The sequence below is a fragment of the Morone saxatilis genome, unplaced genomic scaffold (assembly GCF_004916995.1).
Source record: "Morone saxatilis isolate NCDOM2014 unplaced genomic scaffold, NCSU_SB_2.0 Contig19, whole genome shotgun sequence".
NCBI classification, from domain to species: domain Eukaryota; kingdom Metazoa; phylum Chordata; class Actinopteri; family Moronidae; genus Morone; species Morone saxatilis.
The window spans coordinates 17,027,527-17,036,674 of NW_023339751.1; the positions used below are offsets into that span (position 1 = coordinate 17,027,527).

At 39.6% G+C, this 9,148-nt stretch overlaps 2 protein-coding genes across 2 annotated transcripts in view; one reads left to right on the plus strand and one right to left on the minus strand.

The window, feature by feature from the left end:
• Positions 1–3,166, plus strand: part of LOC118329127 (cytochrome P450 3A40-like) — a 7,300-nt gene extending 4,134 nt beyond the window's left edge. The window contains exons 10-13 of the mRNA XM_035663106.1: positions 692–852; positions 942–1,168; positions 1,420–1,582; positions 1,697–3,166. Coding sequence (XP_035518999.1) covers positions 692–852; positions 942–1,168; positions 1,420–1,582; positions 1,697–1,771 — 626 coding nt within the window. The 3' untranslated portion in view covers positions 1,772–3,166. The remainder of the gene's footprint in view (positions 1–691; positions 853–941; positions 1,169–1,419; positions 1,583–1,696) is intronic.
• Positions 3,155–9,148, minus strand: part of desi2 (desumoylating isopeptidase 2) — an 18,965-nt gene continuing 12,971 nt past the window's right edge. Inside the window, exon 5 of the mRNA XM_035663108.1 lies at positions 3,155–6,246. Coding sequence (XP_035519001.1) covers positions 5,971–6,246 — 276 coding nt within the window. The 3' untranslated portion in view covers positions 3,155–5,970. The remainder of the gene's footprint in view (positions 6,247–9,148) is intronic.

Consider the following 9,148-nt stretch of genomic DNA (forward strand, 5'->3'; position numbering starts at 1 on the left):
CACTCATTCAGCTCAGGAAAAATGCATATTTTTTCTATCATTCCTGTTTATGAGACGATTCTTCTTCACTAGACAAGATAACTGAAGATCAATGGTTTTCCACATATTTTTTAAAAAAGTTACATGGATCCTCCCATATGAGCATCAGTGTTTTTTCTATTTACACCTGTAAATATTGTGACTGAAATTTCCATTTGCTTCAAACCGGCCATGATAGATGATCTGACTACGCTACACCATAAAGGGTAACTGATTATTAGAGCTGAAAGGATTAATCTTTAAGTCCTTTAGCCCGATTGAAAGAAAATCCCTGGTAACTATTCTGATAATAGTATATAGTATATATATAGTATAATAATATCGTTAAAGGCACTTCTCAGGTAAAACATTGTCTGGTTCTTGCTCCTCAAATTCGAGGATTTGCTGCTTTTTTCTGTTTAATATCATTATAAACTGAATATATTTGTGTTCTAGGTTATTGGTCAGATAAAAAATCAGCTCAAATTCAACTTTAGGAAATTGTGATGGGTATTTTTCACTATTTGCTGACATTTTATAGATGAAACAACTAAATTGTTGTCAGATTAAGTGAAGTTAGTTACAGCCCTACTTTGATAATATCAAAAGTAAGAAATACATTTCTATGTTTGAACAATTTTTGACAATTTTCTTCAACTTTATTTTCTTGCAGGTTTGACTGAACATGAGATCCTTTCCCAAGCTGTGATTTTCATCTTTGGTGGGTATGAGACCACCAGTGTCACTCTCACGTACATCCTTTACAACCTGGCTACCAACCCTGAGGCGATGCAGACCTTGCATGAAGAAATTGATGCCAGACTACCGAGAGATGTACAGTAATTTTGCATGTGATTCATTGCAGTTTACTAACTTTTCATGTTCTAATCTTTGTTATTTTGTTGTGTAACTTTTGCCTCTAGGCTCCCATTTCATACGAGGATCTGGCCAGTCTACAGTACCTTGACCAGGTTCTTTGTGAGTCACAGCGTTTGATTCCCACAGCTCCTCGGCTTGAGAGGATGTGCAAAAAAACTGTCCAGGTTGGCAGCATCACCATCCCAGAAGGAACCCTGGTTGGGATTCCTGTGCACATTTTACACAAGGACCCACGCTTTTGGAGCTCACCTGAGCTTTTCAGACCAGAGAGGTAAATGTGCACTTTGCTAAGCTTTCACACTTAATCTATGAGCAAGAACCTTCTGTTCCTCCACAAGAAAATGTAATTACTGTAAAATGTAAGGACCCGTGTGTAGGATTCAGTGGCATCTAGCGGTGAAGTTGGAGATTGCAATCCCCATTGTTCCCATAAGACAAAACTGCAATATTGTGCAGCCTTAGTGCAAGTGCCTGACTTAAAATACTACCTGTGTGATGTTTATGTTCTGTCTGTATGTGCAGGTTCAGTAAAGATAGCGGAGAGGAGGTGAACCCGTATGCGTACATGCCGTTTGGGCTTGGTCCTCGTAACTGCATTGGGATGCGCTTTGCCATCCTCGTCATGAAGATGGTTCTTGTTCGTCTCCTGCAGAGTTACACTTTGGAAACATGCAAAGAGACCATGGTAAGAGTAACGCTCCGCTCACAGCAACACACATGTGCACGTGTTCATGTGCATTCAGACTGTCGTACTACTCAGCGATCGTGTCCCTAATTTCATATTAATTCCTTCCTTTAGATTCCGTTGGAGTTTGACTGGAAGATGCAGGCAACAAAACCAGTAAAACTCAAGTTTGTTCCCAGACAACAGTAGTCTAAGAGGGAGAAAATACACCTTGCTTCTGAATCAAAAGCAAACGCAAGCTTAAATAACTAATACTACTGCATCTTTTTATAGTTCAGTTCCTACAGAACCTTCACAACTCAAACATATTCCTGGGGGCCTTTTTGTAAGAGGCGGATTAGAGAATGTACAATAAATCCATCCGAGCATATCCGAGCATCAGTGTTTCATCTCTTGTTGCATTTGTTTTGTCTTTTAACACCATACCAGTATTTTATTTTATTACTTTACAAATTTGTCAATGCAGAAGAGTTTGATGCCAAAGTCTACCCATTTAATGCAAAAGGTTTGGGAGTAAATTTAGAGCACAGCCAGTAAACTAAAGCAGTCATAACACAGAATAGGAGTCGCAGATTGTATACTTTTCTTTAATAACTTTACAACAGGGTACAAACCGGGTCCACTCCTCTGAATGCTCTGTGAAAGGTCATTGTAAAACAGCTGAAGTCAGTTTTTGTGGGGTACAAGTGACTGAGGAATGACTGAGGTTTTCCAGTCTACATTCATAGCTCACACAAGTGGTGCAAATGTCCCACAAATAATCATTTAATAACTACATTTACTCAAAGAATGAGGGTTTCATTCCAAAATGAGACATTTATAAGAAAGTTGGATACGTGGTGTGATGACAATTCAACAGTGTGAGTGAAGACTGGTGAGGTTATAGCTATCTTTGGCCTCAGTAATGGTGATCTGTGGTACTTTAAATGTTAAATGTTGAGAAATGAACATAAAAGTAACTAAAAGGAAGTCATTTTCTCCTTTAGCATTCTGAAATAGAAGGCTGCATTTTTTTTGTTTATCCAATTTAGCTGATAAATAGATAATTAATTAGTGTTTGAGATATTGTTAATTTGTCATTCGAAATAATAATTGAAACCATGAAGCTATGAAGGTTAAGGGAAACCTCAGTGTCTGTTTGTGGAACCACAGACGAGTAACAGTTCAGATAACAGCCAGCAGAGGGCGCTGACATGAGCAGTGTGTCTGTCAGTCTGTGTGCATTACAAATAAAGTTTACTTTACTCGTTTTCTTATTCAGACTTACTAAAACGTAAAAAGGAACATTCAAATTAACTTCATAATACACTGACTTGAAACCTTTCACTCGAAATCACAAAAATATGCTGGTTTCATGAGAAATGTCATTGTTGTCATTGTGTGTCTTGCTTTAACACTGCTTATTTGTTAGAAAGCAAGGTCCTGAAAATAATCTTTCTACCTGTAGTTGAAATCTGCAAAATTATCTGCCACTGCACCGAAATAATGTTACTGAAAAACCCTAAATTGCACATGAGGACAAACGGTTTACTTGGTTTGAAGAAATCCAATCCCTTGCAGCAATATTCTGTAAAAAAACAACAACAAAAAAAACACATTTGCTACATTTGTTAAGATGGACCTCTTCTGAAGAATATCTGTGTCTGATGCAGGGAAATTTGGCCCAGTTGGCAGATTGTTGATACTAACCATTTATAATACAAGTGTGCATACACACTCACACATTCATGCACAGACAGGAGAGCAGCACAGGCTCACATACAAACATCCAGGTTGTAAACAAAAGCTCTTTTTTTTATCAAAGAGAGAAGTATAAAACTGCACTGCCACAGTGCGTTCTTGAAAAGCTCTATTGAGTGACTACTGCATTAGAAAAAGCAACATTAACGCAAAAATGTGGGATAAAAAAGTTAAAAGGATTATATTACAAAGCCTTTTGGAGTCCTGAGTTTATCAAACATAAACAAAACAGACAAAAAGGCCAGAGTCCATATATCATAGAAATACATTAAAGAATAAACAAAACAAACAAAAAAATTGACAATTTTTCCTGCTTGTTATCAGATTTCCAGCACAACAGGCAAAACTGATTGAGAAATACGTTTTCCACACATCCATGGCTCTTGTTCGGGACAATACACATTATGCAGCATATGTGTTGTTGTTGACAGCATGTATAGCGCTTCAAATGAGCAGCATCTTCATGTAAAGCGTGAAACTATACTTTACACATTTTTAAGGTGATTGAAGAAGTTTAAGAACTTGTCCAAGTAAATGATAGTACTTGATGATTTCAGTGGGGTTTTTCTGACACAAAAAGTGAAAGCATAATCTCTTGATAAATAAAACTATAAAATATGTTTGTGATGCTCTGAATTAACACCAATGTGCTTCATCCCTAACTGGACACAGATGTGAGGAAAAGGACTGTCAGGAGTGCAGGCGGATGGCGGGTCAGTTAACAACGGTTTCAGTTCCCATTTAAGACACACTCTTCCTCAAATTCAAATTCCCTTCCTTTGCTTCTAGAGCCTTGTTCAGATTAGATTACATCATGCTGACACCATGTCCTTAATGTAAACTTGAACCTTGAATTACTCGGGTGAAGACGAAACATTTTGCCTTACGCTAACAGATGAAGAGACACTGACAACTGTGAGCAGTCCAGTACAACCACAGCCTTCTACTGTTGGCCACTGGAACACTTGTGGGTTAAGTACCTTGCTCAAAAGGCACCTTGGCAGTTGCTACTGAGAAAGACTTCACTTTCTTTTACTCTGCGAATTAAACCCAAAACCTTCTGGTAACAAAAACAATCTTCACTAACCTATAAATCACTGCCTGACGTGTAACCTAATCCTTAAATTACTAACAATATTACGTTATTGGTGAAGAAATAACTTTTGTATTTGCATTACATTACAGGCTGACACATTTAAAAAATCAGCTTCATTGGGTTCAGTCTTCCTCAAATCACAAGTGGGTTATCCATGATGGATTTAAAGAGCTGCTACAGATATCTGACAACGGCTGATTTAACATAAAGGGACAAAAAACTGACATGGGAAGCAAAAACTACCTGGAACTGAACCCATCTTATGATTTTTGAAATTATTTTCAGCCATTTAGACACTGGTGCTGGATCAGTTTATTCGTGTCTATGTGACGTTTGAGGAGAGTGAGGCTAGTCCAGCCTGCTGTGAGAGAAAAATAACAAAAAGGCTGAGGTCCGGATGCACACACAGCGATTTGAGGCAAGTGAAGTGTATAGGCTCCAAACTCTACCTGCTGTTTCTTAAAATTTTACCAGCCAAATATTTACAACATATTTAAAAATTTAAACAGCCACAGATCAAATAATACCTGCTTTTGCCTTGTGGTAATTTATACTATAATAACAATCAAAAGTTCCAGTCCAGAAATGTTTGAATCTGTTTCTCTTCAGATGGCGTCAGACTGCAGATGTTCAGGATTAGCTGGGTGTTGAGACCAACACAGCTTTAACATCCGCTATATAAATATATGAAGACCCATTAAGGCGTATTCACATTACAGCAGAAAAACAACAAACAACTACAATGCTAATGTTGCTAGCAGTAGAGTTGAGTAGGTTTCAGACACAAACAGTGTTTTTTGAACAAACCTGCTAGCCTGAAGAGGTAAATCAGTCCCGTATTTAGAGAAAACAGAGCAAAAATTAGAGAAAAGTCAGAAATAATAATACTTTTCTTCAGGTAACAGAAATATTTGCAACTGGTAACCTCTAAAAGTACAAGTATACTCCATCACAAGTGCCTGTTGGATGGTCAAATTGGAAACACGATCAGGATTACTCGATATCTAATCTGCCAAATCAGGTTATTAAAGGTCACTCATTCAGCTTGGCCTCATGATTATAAACTGAGTCAAACCACGCTTCTTTTTCAGCATCCCCTGGTTTCCGCTACAAAAAAAGGTGGGTATTAGCACCGTCCACTGACTAACTGCTGGTAGTATCTGGGCGTGGCTGGTCAATTTTTCCTAAATTATGAAACACAGCTGGCGTTGCTTCCATTCTGCGCTGCAAGTTGGCTGGTAAAATAATAAAAAATAATAAAAGACATTTGAGGTTTGGATGGGATGTTAGAATCCATCAGCCGTGTTCACTGAGAGATGGTCCTGCCTTTGTCAGCAACAAGAGTTCGTTCCCCCTGCGAGGAAAAACCCTTCCACCGCTCTAAATCACTGCAGAGATTTGGCTGACATTCTCACTGAGAGCAGCTAGCAGTCCAGTGCCTTGCTCGAGGCCAGTCTGACTGGACTCGTCAGCTGCTGCAGGTATTCCGGTCCCTGACAGTCTCTGGAGACCACAACGCCAGCCCCAAGTTTCCCAACAGAGCATGCAGCTTCTACCGGCGGGGCTGGTGTCGGGAATGGCGAGGCAAGGAGGAAGGGCTGGAGGAGGAGGATGGGGAGCAGGGCGACATGGATGCCAGGGAGGCTGTTGCAGCGGCGTCCTCGGCCTCCTCCAGCTCCCCTCCTCCGTGGAGCTCCTGGCTGACGCTGGACTGTAAGGCAGCCGGGGTCAGCCACTCTTTGGGCAGGCAGCTCTGGAGGAATGGCACGCAGGAGCTGAAGTAGGCCAGGCGGTTGACCCAGCGAGGGATCTCCCTGCCACACAGGATCTGAGCAGAGGAGAAAGGGTGAGGGAGGAGTGGAAGAGAGAAAAAGTGAAGGGGTCTGAATACGTTCTGAACACACTTTGCTTTATTTTACTTGTAGTTTGTATATTTTTTTGTCAATGTAATGCACAAAATCAATATTTTTACTCCTCTGACTGTATATTATTTCTCACACTGTAACAATAGACCCATTTCACAGCAGCAAATGGAACAGAACCTTAATTAATGTCATTGGTAACACCTGTGTTTACCTTACTATTTAATGTCCAAATGGCTGCTGTGAAAAAGGTCTACACTGGTTTCAACAAAGACAATTTCACCACAGTTAGGCAGCAGAAATGTATGTTAATTATTGTATGTTTGTCGAGTCCAATAAAACACCAACGCTAAGCAAAGCTTGAGGGCAGTAACATCTTTAATCAAAGTGCTGCATTGTAGAGGCAACCTGTTTTTAAAAACAGTTCATTCTAATAAAGTTACACTGGTGCAAGAAAGCTTCCAGTGTGAGTCTATATCAATGTTATAATCAACTTGGAATCTAATTTGTATTTCAGTATGAATTCCATGTAAATGTCCTTTTTGCTTTGTTCACTAAACAGAAACGCTTTCATGATCTACAAAAGTTTACTTATTTTGGTTTGTTACTGTTTTTAAAGTCAGAAGCCATCTGAAGGGGTAATCAGAGTCTTCTCGACTATAGCTGAGCTTGTTTGCGGAAGAAAGAAAATCTGAAACAATGAAAGCATAACCGGAAAATACACCCTACCATTCTCTTTGGAGGTGACCCAAGTGATTTCATTTCTGAAACTTCCAGGAAACCGTATTACATTTCCTGGCTTTCTAAAAATCACGAGACCTTCCAGAAACTCCATGACCTTTGGAAACCCAGACAGAGTAAAATGTGCCTCTGTGGTAGCGATGTACTCATCCGCTCCGCTGTAACTAACCTACTGCTCATACATGAATAGGTCTGCTTGGGGGAAGACCTTTCTCTCTCGCCTCCTTCCTCATCCTAGCTCTATCATTGCTATTACAGCATTATAGGCGAGTGGCTTCCAAGAAGCTCAAAGTGTTTCCCAGTCAAAGGCCTTAATTGTGCTTTTATCAAAACATCTACCAAAGCTGCTTTTTAATTTGCATGAGGAGACGGGGACAGTGGATTTGCCTCTAACCACAAAAACGTCTTACAGAGCAGTGGATTCAGCATGTTGTGCCATGTCATATGCAGCCAGCAGATGATACTACATTGTATGCTTGTTTATGCTGCAGCAACTGTTTACAGGCTTGTTCACCTCCTTCAGAGATGAGTGTGTTTTGACATGATGAAACACAGGCTCTCTAAAATGTAAATGACTCCACAGATGATCTCACAGATGAGCACAGCCTCAACTAAGAATTGGCAACCTACATTTAATAGAGAGAAACAGCCAATCCGTACAAATCACCAGGCGTAGTGTTTGGCTGACATAAAAAAGCTGGAGCTGCGAGATTCACACTGCAGTCATGTGTTTTCAGAAATACCCACTTATACTCACAAAGCAAGCTTTCACATTGCCAACATGTTTTTTTTAAAGCAGAAGTATGATTTCTGATAAAAAATAACTGAATAGCATGCAAGAGGCACAAGACAAATAAGGCTCTTTTTAAATCTTTTTAAACCCTTATCTTTGTCTGCAATTTAATAATGGCCAATAACGCCACCAATGTGACAAAACAATGGGCTTAAATGTGCTAAAACTCTTAGCGAGTCAAGTGAGTATTCTCTTTGGGTTTGTCACTACCAGCAACTCCTTTCACACTACACACCATTTGATCTATTCTAAAAAAGGTCCAGTGTGAAACACTTAGAGGCAGAAATTGAATATAATATTCATATGTTTTCATTAGTGTCTAATAAGAAGAATATAGGAATCTTTATGGGGTTCAGTAACTTGCACAAGGACACCTTGACATGTGGGGATCAAACCACCAACCTGCTCTACCGCCTGTCTGTCTCTTAGATGAACAACAGTGCCATGTAAAGATAATCCACTTACACAATGAGCCAAATGTTAACAGGGTACCGTATGTTGATTTGCTTCTCAAGAAGAGGACCGACATCAGAGTCACACACGTCAAACGATCTCTCTGGAGAATTAATTGTTATGCTTTGTCTTTCAAAGCTGCAACAACCATCCATGTGTCCAATCATTTTCTCCTCTATCTCTCTTTAAGTCAGCCTCCCATATTAACGAGGATACAGTAAACATGAGAATCAAATCCTTAGGGCTGGACTGCTTCCCTGTGGTGTCAGCTGTGTGTTTGTCTCTCTGTAGTCTTGTGTATATGTATATGTTTAAATCTGTGTGTATTATATTGATGTGATGCCTTTTTTTGTTTATATATGTCTTCATTTAAAACTGTGTATTTCTCTTTAAGAGTATCTTTAGATGTAGTATGTACATCTGTGTGTGTGTGTTATAATTGTATCTTTGGTGTGTGTGTGTGTGGGTGTGTGTTTGCCAGCTGGCTCTGCATGTCTGGGCTTGTATGAGTGTCTTAATCCCCATCTCAGTGCTAGATGCTAACTGTAAGACTCCCTGCTCATTAGTCACACCAGGATAAGCTGATTGAAAGTACACACTCATTTACACACACACATGCACACAGACAGAGAGAGAGACACACACACACACATCTAGTTCAAGTGCTTACATTCAGAACAGGAAAGACACAATCAAGAAATGTTTATTTGAGTGACCGTGTAGTTTATTTCTGCACGTCATATCAGCTAAGCTCTCAGCTATGGTGCTGTGCTGTAAAGTATATTTGTGTGCATTTGTGTGTGTGTGTGTGTGTGTGTGTGTGTGTGTGTGTGTACCTACCTCTGACAGTGCTGAGGGAGAAGTGGTTGCAATTCTTGTGC